At 46.8% G+C, this 18,172-nt stretch overlaps 1 protein-coding gene across 1 annotated transcript; it reads left to right on the plus strand.

The window, feature by feature from the left end:
- The first annotated feature begins 5,330 nt into the window (after positions 1–5,330).
- Positions 5,331–11,179, plus strand: ZNRD2 (zinc ribbon domain containing 2). Its single transcript, XM_078868153.1, has 5 exons — positions 5,331–5,464; positions 7,451–7,605; positions 7,926–8,010; positions 8,338–8,609; positions 9,119–11,179. Exons 1-5 carry the CDS (start codon positions 5,449–5,451, stop codon positions 9,347–9,349), a joined length of 759 nt encoding a protein of 252 aa, XP_078724279.1. The 5' UTR covers positions 5,331–5,448; the 3' UTR covers positions 9,350–11,179.
- The last annotated feature ends 6,993 nt before the right edge of the window (positions 11,180–18,172 follow it).

Genomic DNA, 18,172 nt, shown 5'->3' on the forward strand with positions numbered 1-18,172 from the left:
CATCATCATCAGCCAAGGTCAATCCACTGCTGGATGAAAGCGACCCCAAGCCGTCGCCATCTCTCACGGTCCTGTGATGTAGTTAGTTATCAATCGAGTACCTTGCACGAGAGCTGATTTCACCACGACTGACGCCCTCTCGACCGCGTTCCCTCCTTCGGCTCCACTACCGATCGTCATGCCGGGCTGCGGTGGCTGCACTGCACGTGGCCGTTTGTTATCCAGCTCAGCGGAGGCAGCAGCGAGGGTTCGGTGGATCACAGCCCACCGTGTGGGTGTAGAGGTGCCACACCCTGGGCGCACCAGGAGAAGGCAGCGAAGCAAGCGGACTAATCGACATCTTCTTGGTTCTTTCGGTAAAGTCACGTAGAAAGAATTTAATTAAATAATACAAATAAAACATAATAAAATAATTATCACGACGTTTCGGCCACAACGCAAGTAGCCGTCTTCAGGTGAAGAACAGGTCTGTCAAGGAGACAGAATCTGAATGGAACGCCCTAGGATTGAAGCGACTATTTATGTTGGGATGGAGGAGGCGAAGAGTGTCTTCATATCAAGAGGAATTTAGCATATTTATGGGAAATGCAGAAATGCGATTAGTGCTACTTGTGAAATGCGTAGGGGGTCTGGCGAGGGGTTTAAAGTCACTATGCCCAACTTGCGTTGTGGCCGAAACGTCGTGAGAATTATTTTATTATGTTTTATTTTTATAATTTTATTAAATTCTTTCTACGTGACTTTACCGAAAGAACCAAGAAGATGAATCCCTGCAGTCACGAAAGCTTTAAATCTAAATTTAATCGACATCTCTTTCCATCTGTACGGGGGTTCAGTGTTGCCCCCTCGCGCGTGTCGGTTTTCTCCGAGTCCGCCGGTTTCCTTCCCCTTGTATGAACACTCTCATCACTGATTGGCCGATAACATATTTAAACTAAAACCCCAATGCAGGATCCTGTTAAACGAGAGTGCTACGACTCAGCGCGGCTCTCCTGGATACGTAAGTAAATTAATTCAAGTTTCAAGTTTATTTATTAGGTATAGCCCTGTGAGCCATGTGGGTCTTGACCTGGGTGCAACAAACAAAAACATCAAATCATCTTAAAATGACGACACGCAATAGAAACATCCAGGAGAAACCAGCAAAATCTTCCAGAAAAAAACACCGTATAACACGGCTGTATGCAAAAATCCCTATGGGATTTAAGTTAACAACCAAAAGACAATTTAGATAAATATTATCAGGCTAACTCAGTACTTCAACAAACAAACATGGCTTAACCATAACGTTTCTGAAATCACCAACATAAAACTATTTAAAAAAATGAACAACAGTGATCATAGGAACTGTGATTAAAATTTTACAATCAGCGATACACATAGCATGTACAAAAAAAAACGTTGTAGCCATAGCCACGAGCATGAGTTTCTCCATAACAGCACAAATATCAGCAGTAGTATCGTACTATATCAATGTACCTTTATAGATCAGCACACGATAATCGAAAACTTAAAAATCATACTTTGCAGCGGACATCCGGAGCGATGCATTTTATTTCAGGCCACTCAGCATCGCAGTCGCAGTGGGAGCTGTACAGCTCATCAAAAGTAGTTTTGAGTGCAGATCTCACAGGTAGTGATCCAAGTTTCAGTTTATTGGCGATAGCATTCCAGACCCTTGGGGCATCAACAGCAAAGGCCCTTCCTCCAGTATTTGTACGGCAATAAGGAATATGAAGCTGGCAAATAAGCGAGGACCTTATGTTACATTTGTTCTTCGAAACAGTGAGGAGATCCAGCAGGTAGTCTGCTGATTTTGTTGTAAGTACATCGTGAATAAATAAAATCTGATGTACAAGCCGTCGATCATTAAGTGATGGTAAGTTTGACCCAATGGAGAGATCGCAGGCCGAATGATCATCATCATCATCATAACTTCTAGCGCCCTACCCGTGCCCACTTAACTGAATGTTTCTTCACACTCAACAGGGTGTCTCCAACTCGCATACGTTTGCTAATCCACCGCCAGTTCCATAACTGTATTAATTCTTCATTCGCGTGCGATGAAAAAGGGCCGTTTGCCCGAAACGTTACCTCTTAAATATGTTTACGCTTTAAGGCCACGCAGCAGAAAGCACACGGTGTTGTCACTGATGAACGTGCTGCCTAACTCTGTTGGCTGTGCTTGTGCACCAATGCCAACGCAGTAGCAGCAGCAGAAAGCATCGCCCTCGTCGTCTCTTCGATGCTCTCAATGCTTCGCAATCAAATCCAAAGATTTATACTGGTAGGAACCTCCTGGTTACACCAGCCCACAGGGGATTATTGTGTCCGTCCGTCGTGCAGGGAGGGGCTGGGTGGGGAGGGAGGGGCCGTGTGGGGAGGGAGGGGCTGGATGGGGAAGGGCTGGTCACCCCGTGGTGCCCTTATAAAACTCAACGTTTAACCTACTCACGCCGGCTTGTGCCCGCCCTCACAGTCGGGCATATTTGCGGAATACACCACGCCGCCGTTGACCCTGGCCATCAACGTTCCTACCAGCTCCCTCCGCAGGAATGTGTTAATGCGCCATACTCAGACAAAATAATATATATATATAACTGATACGGAAGCGTGGATGGCACTGGGAACGTGACACTAAGTTCAACTAAACAGAAGATAAACACGTTTTTGGTTTGATCTCAAGAGCACCGATTGTCACGGCTGAGCGGACTTTAGTTGGCAGAGGCTGTTCAAGACCACCGTGGGAGCTACAGATGAACAACTCTGTTCTGTTGTCCTAAAACTGTCAGGATCTCACATCCAGCAACAGCAGCTCCATACCAAATGAGCGTGGATGTCGTGATGGTGATTATGGCTGGGATGGCATTGCTTTTAAAGCAAAGGCAAAGATTGCCTTTGCTTTAAAAGCGCGTACCGTTTGTACTGCGACCTTGAACTGGGTCTCTGAGTGATCTCCCGCCACCTGCTGTCTCTACACGCGTACTGCAAGTGCGTTTGTTCAGCCACATCGCGACTTGTGGCTACGCACCTCAAACTTCGGACCATCAATATGGTAAACCCATAGATATAACACGGTGATGCATAGAGTCTCATATACAGAGGCGCAAATATACTGAAAGAGATGAATGCCCGTAGAGAAACTGCACCTCGAGATACGTAAAAGGCAAGCCACGGTGTTGAAGCCACGACGCCTGCACCGGATTAGCACACAAACCATGGTAGCAGCTGCAGCAGATGATGCGGTTATGATGCACGAATGGAGAATTGAAAAGTCTCCGGGCAGTTTCATTTTTCGATTTAAAGCTTTCGTGACTGCAGGGATTCATCTTCTTGGTTCTTTCGGTAAAGTCACGCAGAAAGGAAGTAATAAAATAATAAAAATAAAACATAATAAAACAATTCTCACGACGTTTCGGCCACAACGCAAGCAGCCGTCCTCAGGTGAAAACCAGGTCTGTCGAGGCGACAGCGTCTGAATGAAACAGCACACGTGCTTGGCCATCAGCCAGAACCTTCGATTAGCACGCTTGGCTACGCACGGTGCGAAAGAAGTTCAACATACATACACACGGAACAGAACCATGGGACGTGTAAGACCTCAGTGCCCGATTCACAAATACGAAAGAGGAGGCATCGTCACAGCAGCGATGCACCGCTCTGCCACACCCGATGCAATCATCTGGCTCCACCTCAATGCGAGGCTGTAACTGTTGCTCTTGAAGTATACATCAACATCGGAATATTTTTTTTATTAAGTTGTCGATTACCGTAACTAAATAGATAAGCGGACTGTAACACGTATATGTCTGTCAGCATAATAGGTAGACGATTTTGCTCACACGACCTTCTAGAAGTGCATAATTCTGGGCCGGTTCCGACATGCTGTGTCTCACCAGCAGAATTTAGATTTACGGGATTGCTTCATTAACACAAGTAAACTCTAGACCAGCTCTGAGATCCAGTGTGTCATCAGCAGGAACAGGCTTTATAGTTTATAGGATCGCTTCATTAACACAAATAAACTCTAGACCAGCTTTGAGATCCAGTGTCTCATCAGCAGGAACAGGCTTTATAGGATCGCTTCATTAACACAAATAAACTCTAGACCAGCTTTGAGATCCAGTGTCTCATCAGCAGGAACAGGCTTTATAGGATCGCTTCATTAACACAAATAAACTCTAGACCAGCTTTGAGATCCAGTGTGTCATCAGCAGGAACAGGCTTTATAGGATCGCTTCATTAACACAAGTAAATTCTAGACCAGCTTTGAGATCCAGTGTGTCATCAGCAGGAACAGGCTTTATAGGATCGCTTCATTAACACAAATAAACTCTAGACCAGCTTTGAGATCCAGTGTCTCATCAGCAGGAACAGGCTTTATAGGATCGCTTCATTAACACAAATAAACTCTATACCAGCTTTGAGATCCAGTGTGTCATCAGCAGGAACAGGCTTTATAGGATCGCTTCATTAACACAAATAAACTCTAGACCAGCTTTGAGATCCAGTGTGTCATCAGCAGGAACAGGCTTTATAAGATCGGTGTATCAACGTACAGCAAATTCTGGACTGGTTTCGACATTGAGTGTCTCATCAGCAGAATCAGACGTTATAGGATCGCTTCATTAACACAAGTCAATTCCAGACCAACTTTGATATCTCTATGCAACACGATTTTTGTTTCTGGGCAGTAAGTGTTATTTTTCTAATTTGGTATGCCTCAAAAGTATAGAAAATGGCTATTATTCCCCACAAACTTTGCTTTTGTGACCTGGACTTTACGTGAAGGAATGACACAAATGCACACCGCGTTTTTTCGTTGAAAATAGGTACATTTAAAAATATCACTGTTCTGGTCACAAAAGCAAAGTTTGTGTGGAATAATAGCCATTGTCTGGACTTTTGAGGCATAAGCAATTAGGAATTAACACTTACTACCCAGGGACAAACAAATGTTTGTTACACAGTGTTATTAATGGAGTGGATTAGTAACTTTGCTTTTGTGTCATGGTCACAAAAGCAAAGTTTGTGGGTAATAATAGCCACTTTCTGTACTTTTGAGGCATAAGCCATTATAAAATAACACTACCTAAAGAACAAAAACAATTGTTACACAATTCATCAGCAAAATCAGGATAAGATCGATTCATCAACGCAAAGCAAACTCTGGACCGGTTTCGACATTCAATGCCTCATCAGCCCAAGCCGCCTGGACCGCCCCTCTCCCCCCATTGGTTCAGCCAACACCATCGATCCCCCATAACCGTGGGTGGGGCGGCGGGTAGAAAAATCGAATCGCGTTTTATTTTGACGTTGCAGCCTCGCGAGCCTCCGTAAGCCCCCCACCTTCACCCCCACCCCAGCCCGCGTCATCCCGACAACGCTTGGTCGCTTCATTTCAAACTCGCCATTAGTTCCTCTGTGGCAAAGATTCCACGGCTCGAGATGGCGGTGAACTCCGGTACGGCGTCTGAAGAATGTTCGTGCGCTTTGTGCGGTTTAAAAAAATGAGATGAAACCAAAAATGTGTTTTGATTTCGCGTTAAATTCATTTAATGCGTCGCATACTTGCGAGGCCCGGTCTCACCGCGCCTCCACCCCGGGCTCGACTAGAGGCGGCGGCCGTGGGTAGTGAGGGGTGACCCAGGGCGGGAACCAGGCGGGACCGAGGCTTCGGCCCGCGCGCCTTCGGGCCTAAGAGCGTTGCTAAGCGAGACCAAACGCAATTAAATAAACAAACGCACGCTGTCTATAAATGCAACATTTGCGTAACCGCAATGCGTAATTTACAAGCGTAATGTGTCGAATGCAGTGTATATGTAGATAAATGACTTGTTGTTTCTGGCCTTATTGTAGCGTGTGGGTGCACGTCTGTGTGCTCATGTGCACGGTTTATCCAAGTTGTGTACCTTTGACCAAATAGCCAGAAGTGCGTGCGGTTTCGGCAGAAGTCGCAAGCCAAGCGAGGTCTAACCTGGAACGCCACCATCATCATCATCCTCACGCTGCAAATTCACAGCAACGTTCAATCTACACCGACTTTTAAGTGTCATTTAAAGTCCCCCCCCCCCCCCCCCGTAACATCTGTCCCGCCCAGCAGTCGAACGACAACTCAACGCTTCAGAGTCACGGTCGTTTATGTCTGTTAAATATTGTGCGCGTTATAAATGTGTATTATTTTTAGAGGGGTTATTACAATGCGTCGTGGGCAGCAGTGCGCGACATCCATTTGTTGCACGGTACTTGTGTGTTTCCCCGTCTGTGTTCACCAACCTTTACAAATCCGCACCGACCAGCGTGGTGACGTATGGTCTCATAACCCCCATTGCTCGCACAGCGTACGGATGTGGAGTCATTGGTCCAAAAATTGGCATTCAAAAACTACCCGCAAAATAATTCAATGTGGATGACACAAAGGAACAGTGGCTCTCTACTGCTATACGAAGGCCCGCTTGGAGGCCTGGTGCTGAATCACCTGTGTCTGGAGAGAGACAGCCGCTACTCGGCGTGCCCTTTCAAATGTTTGAGATGAGATACGAGTCGCTTAACGCGTGTGAACTATTCAGAGACGACCCTGCGTAAAGGGATCTATTATCGCAAAGAAATCATTATATTCAATCACAAATACATAAACTAGTCTAACTGTTTTTTTTTTTAGATTTGAATCTTTCGTGACTGCAAGGATTCATATTCTTAGGTTTTTTCGGTAAAGTCACGTAGGTAAAACATCAAAATTAATAAAAAAAATAAAATAAAATAAAAGTCACGACGTTTCGGAGGCAACACAAGTCTCCGTCATCAGGTGGGACCGTCACAGCCAGATTAGCTGCATCAAGCTAATCTGGCTGTGACGGTCCCACCTGATGACGGAGACTTGTGTTGCCTCCGAAACGTCGTGACTTTTATTTTAGTCTAACTATATACACAGATACGTTGCATACGCATACAGCATGTGCGACTGCAATACCTAAATCTAGTTCTTACAGGGATTCCATTTCAAGGAGCCCTGCTATAATGAGATGCTAATTCTTCTTGGTTCTTTTGGTAAAGTCACGTAGAATGGAAATAATAAAATAATAATAAAAAAACATAATAAAATATACTCGACAGATCTGCTCTCCGCCTGAGGACGGCTGCTTGCGTTGTGGCCGAAACGTCGTGAGAATTATTTTACGATGTTTTATTTTTATTATTTTATTATTTCCATTCTACGTGACTTTACCGAAAGAACCAAGAAGATGAATCCCTGCAGTCACGAAAGCTTTAAATCGAAACATAAAAATTATTTAATTTTTATTATTTTATTATTTCCCTTCTACGTGACTTTACCGAAAGAACCAAGAAGATGAATCCCTGCAGTCACGAAAGCTTTAAATCGAAATAGAGATGCTAATTGTGAGCGGGCGGCTGTCATTTCTACGCGTGCACGCTGTGCCTGTGCGTGCAGCGGAGCTGGCCGAGGGGCCTTGGGAACCTCCGAGCGAGGCGGAGATGAAGGTGATGACTGCTCGACGCGAACGGCAGGACAAGATCAGCAAGATCATGGGCGAATACCTCCTCAAGGGATACAAGATGCTGGGCGAGAGCTGCGATGAGTGCGGGGTGAGCAGAGGCAGTTGCAGTTGGTTGGGCGATGCGTGACCGGCGTTCCATTTGTGTTTTTTTTATGTAGGGGATTTTCCCCAAGCTTCCAGTCCTTCCGACAGCCACGTTGATCAGAATCTTCTCTGCAAAAATGCATATCAAATTGTTACGCACCTCACTTGCTTGATGATTGTTAAATGTGTATAACATGATGGAAAGAACACTTTGATCGTGTGGTAGTGGCTGCAACGGTCAGTGTAGGTGGAGCGACTTTTTAATTTGCTGTGCTGATGCTGGTGTCTGTTTTACTTCCCCCGCCCCCCCTTGCCCCATATCAGACGATCCTGCTGCAGGACAGGCAGCGGAAGAACTACTGCGTTGCGTGCATGGAGTTGGACTCGGACGTCGATAAAGACAACCCAGGTACTCTACCTAAGGCTTCAGTGACGATGGTGATAAGGTGTTGACGAATGCCTCTGAATGATTAATTATTCGGGGTGATGGTTTGAATTACGTATCGATTTATTTTGCCTTTGTGGGGCATTTAGTATCTATAATGGTACAAATATGTAGAACATATTGTGCGTAGTTCAATGCATTCATCGTGAGAATCGAATTTTCGTGAAGAACCAACGCATCTTCAGTAGCCAACCTCTCAATGGTGTGCTTGTGTGTCCCTCCACCTCTGGGTGTTCACGTGACTATCCGCGTGTGTCTGTACGTGCCCACATGCTCCCGCTTGCTGCGCAGCCCTGAACCCTCAGGCCGCGTTGTCCCAGGTGCGCGAGCGCCGCATTAAGGTGGCGGCGGCAGCAGCGGCGGCAACGACAGAAATGGAGGGGGACGCCGGCATTGACGGCGCAGAGGAGCGCGGGGCCCGTCCCGCGGGGCCCCGCGCCGAACCGGCAGGGCTCGCCGTGCCCGACGTCCGCCCTGGCCTCTCGGCTGGGCAAGGGGGGGGTCCTGTGGGGGCCACAGCCCCCCTGACCACTCTCTCCAGCACCTTGTCGGGCCTCACATCGGTGAGCTCACTCACCCACGTACTCACAAGCAACTAGGGTAGTTATACGATAATCAATGGACAATTGGCTTCTGATCCAATGATTTATTTTCAATTCATAGATAATATAATGCAATGTGATTTTATATTAAATGCATGTATTGGCACGGGCGAATGTTAAAATCACATGGTGCTTATCAGACACTGTATGCTCCAACAGATGTGTACATTGCTGAACTTCGTTTTTATTGTTGGACATTTCAGCCATCATCATCATTAGGCATGAGTAATCCACTTTTGGATGAAGGCTATCTCCTGTGATATCACAAATCCATCTCGGCCCTGATCATGTGTTTGTGTTCACATGTGTAGAGGAGTAGAACTACTCAACACATGCACATGTGTGTGAGCTAGTATGCTTGCAGGCAAACGCGTGTTTGATTATGTAATTTACGCACGTGTGCTTCTCATCCCACCCCAACCCCACTCTGACCCCACCCTCACCCCACCCCCACCCCACCCCCAACCCAGTCAACCGGCCTGTCCCGCCCGGGTGGGCGTGACGGTTCCGGCAGCGGTGGCGCCGTGTCGCGGACTGTCGCCCGACGGGGCGTGGAGGAGGCCGAGGCGGTGCTCGTGTGCAAGATGGCGTGGGCATCGCGCGAGCTGCAGCACACCGCCTCGGTGGAGGGCAGCACCCAGCTGTGTGCCCTGCTCAAGGTCTGCGCCGACTCGCTCCTCGCCGTGCGTCGCCTCCTGTAGCCGTGATGCGCCAACGGCGAGGGGGTCGGTGAGGTGGGAGAGGCAGGAGGTGAGGGGAGCCGGGAGGGGAGGTCGATGAGCGATGGAGGGTGAGCGGTAGCGATGGGAGAAGGTGGATTTGGTGTCGCGCGTGAAGTTGTGCCACGTGACGAGTTGCGTGTGTCACCGTGGAGCGTGGTGAGGTGCAGCGATTGAGTGGAACGCATCGTAATGAATGGATGTGGAACGTGTTGGAAGTGCGTGAAAAGGATGGAACACGTTGAGGTAGGCGAAGGATGTTTAACGTCCCGAGGTGGATTTAGGAGATGAAACGTGTTTAGGCAGATGAATTAGCCGGAACGTATTGAGGTGGAACATGTTGAGCTGAGCTGGAGGGATGTATGGAGGAGGGTCTAGCAGATGACACTGGTGGAGCATGCAAGGTGGGGCGAGGTTTCGCGTGGGAGAGCTGCACGTTTTTCACGCACGCAATCGCCCCGGTCGCCCGCTATTAAGTAACAGCAGCGCGAGTTATAAAACAACATGGTGCGGGGAGACCGTGGGCGAGAGCACAAGGCGCGTGTAACTCACTACTAACACCGTCACATCCCCCGTACACCCGTGTCGTGACGTATTGATGTTGATCACGAAGTTGTTGTGGGGGGCGGGGGAGCAGGAATAGCGGGGGAGAAGGTGAGGGGGATGCAGTCTTTGTGGACACTACATTGCCTGCTGGTGTGAATAGTTTGTCAATTTTGTGAGACGGGGTATGTGACCTCACACCACTGTCCCGAGTTACCTGTGCCCACGCCTCCATTTTGGGAAAAGCATTCTTGCATTCTGCTTTTGCCAAACAATGATGGGTCATACAGAGCGAAGTAAAATTATAATAGTATAACATAAAGAGATGGAAATATGAAATACAAAAAAGTCCTGGCGCTTTTGTTAAAATCACCGCAACTCATAAAAATACTGCCAGAGCCAATTATATTTGTGTTTGGCGCTCACAGGGCATGGAAATTGGTGGGTTAGTTTGCGTGTGTTTATTAGCACAATCATGGTTCGTACTACCATTTGGCTGGTACACTATTTTTCAGAGCGGCAGACTTCTATTAGAATTGGCATTCATTTCAATTGGGATAAGTGAGGGATTTTCAGTTTTGTGTGGTGACTGGCGCTAAATATCATCCAAGTCCAGATTGGTGACCCACACAGTATATCAACATTCGTCACCGCATCCAGCATACCTCTCACTATTATGGGCTGTGGCTGCTATGTGCCACGTGCCGCCCACCCAAGTCTACCAGCCACCTGGGCAATGTTTGTCGTGACTGACCACTCTCTTAGCTTGAGACCTGTTGGCAGGAGTGGTGAATACTGGGGACGGTGCCGAGTGGTGGCCACTAGACTATACCCAGGGACTCTAGCCAATGGGGGCGTGCAACGCTGTATAGTCTACCGCAGGCGACGTGGTGAGCGCTCCTGCGTAGGTTTTCGCGGTCGTGCCGTGTAGCTCTCCGATGTGTTTTAGTGTTCGTGGAGCGAAACCAATTCCGTTTCCGAGAGGAGCTCCCAGCACGCGGAGCAAAGAGTTGGACATCGTTGCCGAGACAACACGCGGTACAACCCGACAGCACATTAGAGAGTGATGGTCACTTCGTTAATGTGAGTGACCTCTGGATAACTTACTGAAGCGTTTTTTTTTATTCCTTGCCCCCCCCACCCCCAAAGTCATTTGTTTAAATGTGCATTAAACTTAACATGTCTGAAGGCTTTTCCCACACACACTGTTGAATGTTGGCGATGCATTTGAGCATATTAACGTGAAATGAATAAAAACTACGTAAGTTACTTCCTGATGTCTCTGAACTTGCGCGTGTTGTCCGATCTGTGAGTTCACTTTTTAATCGCAAGCATGCATCTCTCCATCGTACTTCTTTGCCCACTTTTCCCCTATTTTTCTCCATTGTCTTAGTGAATAAAATTAAGTTGGCCTGGGCATGACACATCACTGGAAGGGATGGTTGCCGATGGTCGAGACTAACTCTGGAGTGGCAGCCAAACGAGTGAAGACGCCCAAGGGAACGTCTACCACGTAGATGGAGATTGTTACATTGCTGGACCCTGAGAGATGGTTTTGGCATGGGGAAGCCTTCAGCAGGGGATGGATCCTGGCTGATGAAATGGGCTGAGTGACAAAAAGCAGATTCTTGTCAATCGTGTTGAGGAACAAAATCAATAAGCAATGCCTCCAAACCTGACTGCTGCTGAGATATCGAGTGTCGAAACTGGTGCACAGTTTGTATTATTAACCAAATGCTTATGAAAATATGCACTGAATCACAGAAAGCCACTTGACTGATGAGATGAATAGGTTGAACGAAACGTATGGGTCCCGTATTCTCTGGCTTAGTCTTAATGATCACGCTGATTGACTGACGTGATATGTCTTGCACAGCTACTTTGTTTAGGAAGTCTCATTGGGGATTCGTCAGTAGAGAGACTCATTGCAATAACTGGCCAATACCGCCACTTATTGAACAGATTTTATATCAAACAGTTTGGTGATGTTGCTGCGTTGGCAGCGGTGCACAAGCACAATTAAGTAAAACTAAACGCATTCGTCGATTTAAAAAAAACTGGCCATCAAAAGGAAAACTATACAATGGAAGACATTTCGGGCAATGGCCCTTCGGAGCACACGAAAACCCCCCGTGTGTGACATAATTGTAGATGATCAAATGCAAGTATTTGTCAGCAGAGGGCAGTGCAGCATTACAGATCACTGACAACCGCCGTTCACTCAGTGGCGGTGCACTCAACCACGACGCTTGTGGCAGGCCAGATGCACGTTGAGGCCACGTGAAGTGTCAAAAGCCCTCTGGCAGGAGGTCACGAAACACACCCAGGTTCCGTGGGTTGACTGAGATGGCTGGTAGGTGGACCAACTGCGCTCCCTGCTGTGCCAACTCTTCGTTTTAGCCGCTCGCCGCTGCGCTCATTGTGAGCATCGCTCCTCTGCCCTCCCTCCGTTGGTGCTGGAGGGCGATTGCTTCCAACTCCCCAGCGGCGTCTTTCACGAACCTCCTCACAGTGACAACACACTGGGGCTGAACGATTAATCGATTTCAAATTGAAATCGCAATTTGAAAATGCGATGAGCAAATCGCAAAGGCTGCGATTTTTTGCGATTTGAAAAGTCATTTTTCTTATTGGAATTGTTTTATTTTTGATTAGTAGAACTTTATTTATTTAACTTAACAATTGTTCTATGTATTCTTGGTTCGGTAAAGTCACGTAGAAGGGAAATAATAAAATGTTAATATATATTAATATTATAAAGAACCAAGAATATGAATCCCTGCAGTCACGAAAGCTTTAAATCAAAATGTTATTGTTCTATGTATGATTGTTTTATTTCAATAAAATGTTTTAATAAATACATCCATAATAGAGGTTTTTGGGTTAAATCGCGTAAATATATAAATGTGTCGTTAAAACCCGCCACCACCCGACACAGACAACTACTAAGGGTTGTCACGTAAACAGAACGTGCCAATTCTTCACTAGTACAGCACTAACCGGTGTGTTGGAGAGCCAAGCCACAACATTTACAAACCAAGTACAACGTTTCGCCAGTAACTACAACTAGCTTCATCAGGCGACAGCCAGATTTGTGGAGAAGTCCTCCTGTTTCGTTCCTTTAATGGAGACGTAGATGTGTTGACCAAGCAGCTGCGCTCTTGCACAATGTGGGGGCCGGGGGATTACTGAGGCAACGTACATGATGCATGTGCATTATGCGAGCCCTTTGAGCTTGTCCTTCCTGTCTATCGTGTTCATTAAGATAGCCCGACCAACGGTAATCCCTATTGAAGTACGCTGCCCTTTGTAGGCATGCATTAAAATAATGTATTATTTGATGATTCGCTTCCACGCAGCACTAAGGCGGTAGCTATCCGAACGGTTAAAGTTATTTTGATTTCTTTCAATTTCGATAGATTATCTAATTAGTCTTGGCAAGTAGTAGCTAGTTTTGCACAAAACTTCAATTGAGTGTCCTGTTTGCCCAACATAACATTTACCACACGTGCAGTTAATCCTGTACACACCTTCTGTTGATAGCTTCGGTAATACATATTTTTTACCAGATATTACATTATGTATTTTATGTACCGTGCCAAATCTGACTCAGATGTTTTGTTTTTCCAAACATCTGGCTAGTGTATCAGTTACTCCCGCAATGTACAGTATTTTGATCGTTTTAATTACTTGGGCAGTTTCAATGCTCTTGTTATTTAATTTGGTTTTGGTATTCAATGCCCTGTTGATTGGGTGGTAGCGGGTGTTAACGACACATCTATATATTTATGCAATCTAACCCAAAAACCTCTATTATGGATGATATTGGTCGCGAAAGCCGACGTGTTAAACTAATAAATACATGTTGGAAGCAATTAATATGTTTTAAGTTCTCATCCTTGCATTAGAATATATAGAGAGCAGTTTATATTTTGATGGTATCATGTGGTAATGCTCCAGCACATGTTTTAAATCTATTACACAGTGAATATTGAACTGAAGCTTGACTTTAAAAAATTTAATCGCAAATCAAATTGCAATCGCAATGTCAGAAAAATCGCAATTAGATATTTTCCCCAAATCGTTCAGCCCTAAAACACACACACAACACTTCCCTAAACACACATCGACTGGATTGTTTCATATTTCCACGCTACATATTTTAGTCATGAATATAGACCGTACCACCACCACTAGACCGGGGGGCTGGTAACCTGCGGCTCTTTAAGCACTGCTTCGTGGCGTTATTTATTAAAAACCGTCTCGTATTCAACATGCATTGCGGCTCTTGAAATATTCAGTGTTTTTACCGAATTCGAAAAAAATGTCTCTTGCTATTTTGGTTGCCGCCCCCTGCCCTAGACTATGGACCCGTGCCAGTATGGTTACTACAAACACCACAATGCGAAAATAATACTTTCACTAATAATGTGAGTATTTGTTAAGTGGTATTTGTGTGTAGCGGCGAGCGCGCTGCGGACCTGGCGACCCCAGTTCGATTCCCGCTCACGACCAACACCAGTGACGATTATCAGAACCGGTCCTGGGCCTCTTTTAGGTCGACTCAGCCTAAAATGAGTACCTGGGGAGACAAAGGCGGCCGGGCGTGGTGCTGGCTACCCACCCCCTCGTGTGCTTTGCCTTCGCGAACAGCACTTGCTCCAAAAGACTGTAAAGGCTATACTGGGGGACATTTGTCTTTGTTGTATTTGTGAGTGGGTTGGTGTGTGGCCTCCAGATGCACCTAGCCTGGCACAAGCTCGCGTGGTGATGTCACCGCCAAATACAGACGACAGGGGCCTTCTGTTGCCTGTATTTTTGTGGATGTCTGCGCGAGCTCGGTACGAACCCGGCGACCCGAATTCGATTCCCAATCACGAATAAAAAGGGAGGGCGAATATTTCACCGTTCCTGTGTCTTCGCTAGGTCGACTCGACCTTAATTGTATACCAGGTGCGTGTATAAACATCAACACGGGGAGACAAAGGCGGCCGAGCGTGGTACTGGCCACCCACCTCGTGTTCCGTCCCGGCCTTAATAAATGCTCGTTAGCAGCTTTTGTCCCAACATTCAGTTAAAGGCTATACGGGTGCCTTTGTCTTTCTATCCCTTAATAGGCGCTCGCTAACAGCACTTGCCCCGACAGTCTACGTATGGCTACGCAAGGGTCTGCTCGTGTCCGTGTGTTTGTTGTTCACGTGTCCGTCCGTACGTCCCGCATGTCCGTGATGGCTTGCTGCCTTAGAACAAAGCCTCGCGTGGAATTTTAAGGAGCAAGAGAGAGGGAGGAGAGCGTGGTGGTGGGGCGACAGGGGAGTGGAAATGAGAGGCGGGGGAGGGAGGAGGGAGTAAGACGGGGAGGGATCCGGAGGTCCAACGCAAAGAGTTATATTTGTATACACGATTTGCTGCGGGGGATACATTTACACTATTGACCAATTATGAGACAGAGCGGCAGATAACCTAATTAAACACACACACACGGGTTTTGACCTCAGATGTCTAAATGTGCCTTTATTTATTTAGCTCAAAATACTCTACAAATTATTCGGAACGCGCACGATCTCATCAGATGTCGGAAGCTAAGCAGCAGTGTTTGAGTGAGTCTGGTCAAATGCTTGGGCGGCACGACCGCTATGCATGACAGGTGGATTTTGTCGCAGTCTTCGGATTGTGCCTCTCCAGGAATCGAGGAGTTTAGATTCTCACACTGCGGGAGTTTGTGCCAGGTGGTTAGAGAGCAGTACAGCAACATTCACCCTTGTAAGGTTAAGGCTATACTGTACTTCTATGTTCCCAACTCTCGATGCTGCTCACCCACCCGCCCTTCCACCAAAACACAATGACCAAGCAGCGTATAAACATTAACCAGTTCGGAGCAATCATCATCGCCCCCCCACCCTACTTGTGAAGACTTGGCAGGACCCCCCTGACACAGTCATGACACTTGAAGAGGCCTTCCTGGTGTAAACATGTGGGACAATAATAATAACAGTGAAATGCGGTCAAAGACTCATCCTGGGGAGGCCTTCATCCAGAAGTTCAGTGACTCAAGGGACACACGTGCGTACACGTGCAATACTCCATACAGCACGCTGCATGCGATGAGTTGCTTTGATCAAGCCGAAGACGATCATCACCTTTCACTCGGTTCTATTCTTGCGATAGGCAGCGATGTAGTTCAGGGGCGCGATGCCAATGTCGAGGTCTGCGCTGCCGCTGCTGGTCACGACGAGAGGGCTTCAGGAGTTCGTTCGTATCGTGTCCATGTTCCTCTTCCTCCGTTGAAGGAGCAGAGGACCACGGTGGGTTTGCTGTACGGTCTGTGGTTTGGATTGCATGGCCACGATCGCACTACTATGGCTTGTCTCTTTAATTTTCCATTCATCAAGGAGATGCGGTACAGCATCATCAGCATGTTGATAATGAATTCTGATACAGTTGATGGTTTGCACCACTGGTGTCTTCGATGAGGAATGTCAAAGCCAGGAGTAGGAGTGCGATGTTGTTTGGATCTCCAACAATGAAGAATAATCTTGATTTGAAGCTTTCGTGACTGTAAAGTCACGTAGGTAGAACAATAAATGAAGTAATATCTATTCTTTTTTGTTTTATTTTATTTTTCTACCTACGTGACTTTACCGAAAAAAACAATGAGCAATGAAGAATAAACCCACAGGAGGCCTGGGCACGGCGAGGCGAAGCGTGAGAGCGGTCGTGTTTATTGGCCCATCGGAGAGGACTCCTGCAACACGTTATTTAGCCGCCCAATGCGAGCCCAAGGGGTCGGACAGCCAAATTAAAAGACATTTTTTTCGAATTCGGTACAAACCTCAACATTTCAAGAGCCGCAATGCATGTGAATGCATACATACATAACGTCACGAAGCAGTCCTTTAAGAGCCGCATGCTGCTCCAAAACCGCAGGTTGCAGACCCCTGACTTAGCCGGTACCACCCAGGATGGTATCAACTAAAGCGGTTCCAATTGATTTGTATGCGGTCAATAACGGTGAAGTATGTGAAAACCACTTGGAGTGAGGGTTATCCAGTAATTCACTCGTATTTAGCCGTATGAATAAATCGGTACTAAAGTTGTGCCACCTTCGGTGGTATCGTGTGGACTACAGCCCATTGTTGGGAAAGCAGTGGTGCTGCTGCGACTGCTGTGTGTTGACGCTGTTGTGTTGACGGTGATGCGTTTGTGTGGGTGGCGATGCTGCTGTGTCGATGATGGCGATGCTGCTGTGTGGATGGTGACGATGTTATGTTGACAGTGATGCAGTTGTGTTGGCGGTGATGTGGTTGCATTGATGGTAATGTTGTTGTATTGATGCTGATGCTGTTGTGTGGATGATGATGCTGTTGGTTTTGGCCACACCACCCCTCGTGTGCTGTGTCGGCCGTCATAGGTGCTCACAAACAGAAATTGCCCCAACAGACTGTTAAAGGCTATACAGGGGATCGTTGTCTTTACGTCTTTGTACATGTATGTAGGGTGTGCGTATTTATGTACGCGTGTATGTATGTTGTGTTTGTCCATGCTGGTGTATGGAATGTTGCATATTGCTGCGTGTATGCATATTGCTCTGCATTGACCCAGTGTACGCACACGCACACGTCACGTGGCAGTAATAGCAGTGACGAGGGGGGTGATTATGATGATGTTGGCGGTGGTGACGCGTTTATCCATCACTGTGTGCGAATTGTATTCTGCATTTTTCCTTCACACGATTCACATGATTCACCATCCCTACACCCCAGCCCCCACCCCCAAGCCCGCCGCCCCCCCCCTCTACCCTCCCCCTCAAAGCAACGCGCGCTTTTCCAATGTGCACCCCAAAAAAATAGACGCAGCTCAAATCGCGCGAGTCATTCATTCCCGAAGCTTCGATGTGGTCGATGATCAGGCCCATGGTGATGATTATGATGGTTAGGATGATCATGAAAACGATGATGACATTTACGATGATTACGATGACAGTGATGACGATCTTTATGATGAGGTATTCATGTGAATTCGAAAGTCTTATGAATTATTAATTCAGTGTTTTCTTTGCTTAATCCACAGGTCCGTGTCCATTCCTCGTCACCCCAGACACTTGCTCAAATGTATCCGGAAAGTTTAAATCCAGGAATGGAATCCACCTCCAGAGTTCGAATCCACGTCCAGCGATTATAATTCACATCCATGGCGTAAAGTTCACACCCAGAGTTGAAAGTGTTTCCAAATAAAAAGAAAGAAAGAGCGACATCTATCAAT

The sequence above is a fragment of the Lampetra fluviatilis genome, chromosome 25, assembly GCF_964198595.1.
Source record: "Lampetra fluviatilis chromosome 25, kcLamFluv1.1, whole genome shotgun sequence".
Taxonomy (NCBI): domain Eukaryota; kingdom Metazoa; phylum Chordata; class Hyperoartia; order Petromyzontiformes; family Petromyzontidae; genus Lampetra; species Lampetra fluviatilis.

What these genes read in the sequence shown, in the direction of transcription:
- ZNRD2 (XM_078868153.1), top strand. An exon ending in AGAGCTGCGATGAGTGCGGG is followed by an intron (nt 7,606 to 7,925) that starts GTGAGCAGAGGC and finishes GCCCCATATCAG; the next exon opens with ACGATCCTGCTGCAGGACAG. An exon ending in CGTCGATAAAGACAACCCAG is followed by an intron (nt 8,011 to 8,337) that starts GTACTCTACCTA and finishes CTTGCTGCGCAG; the next exon opens with CCCTGAACCCTCAGGCCGCG.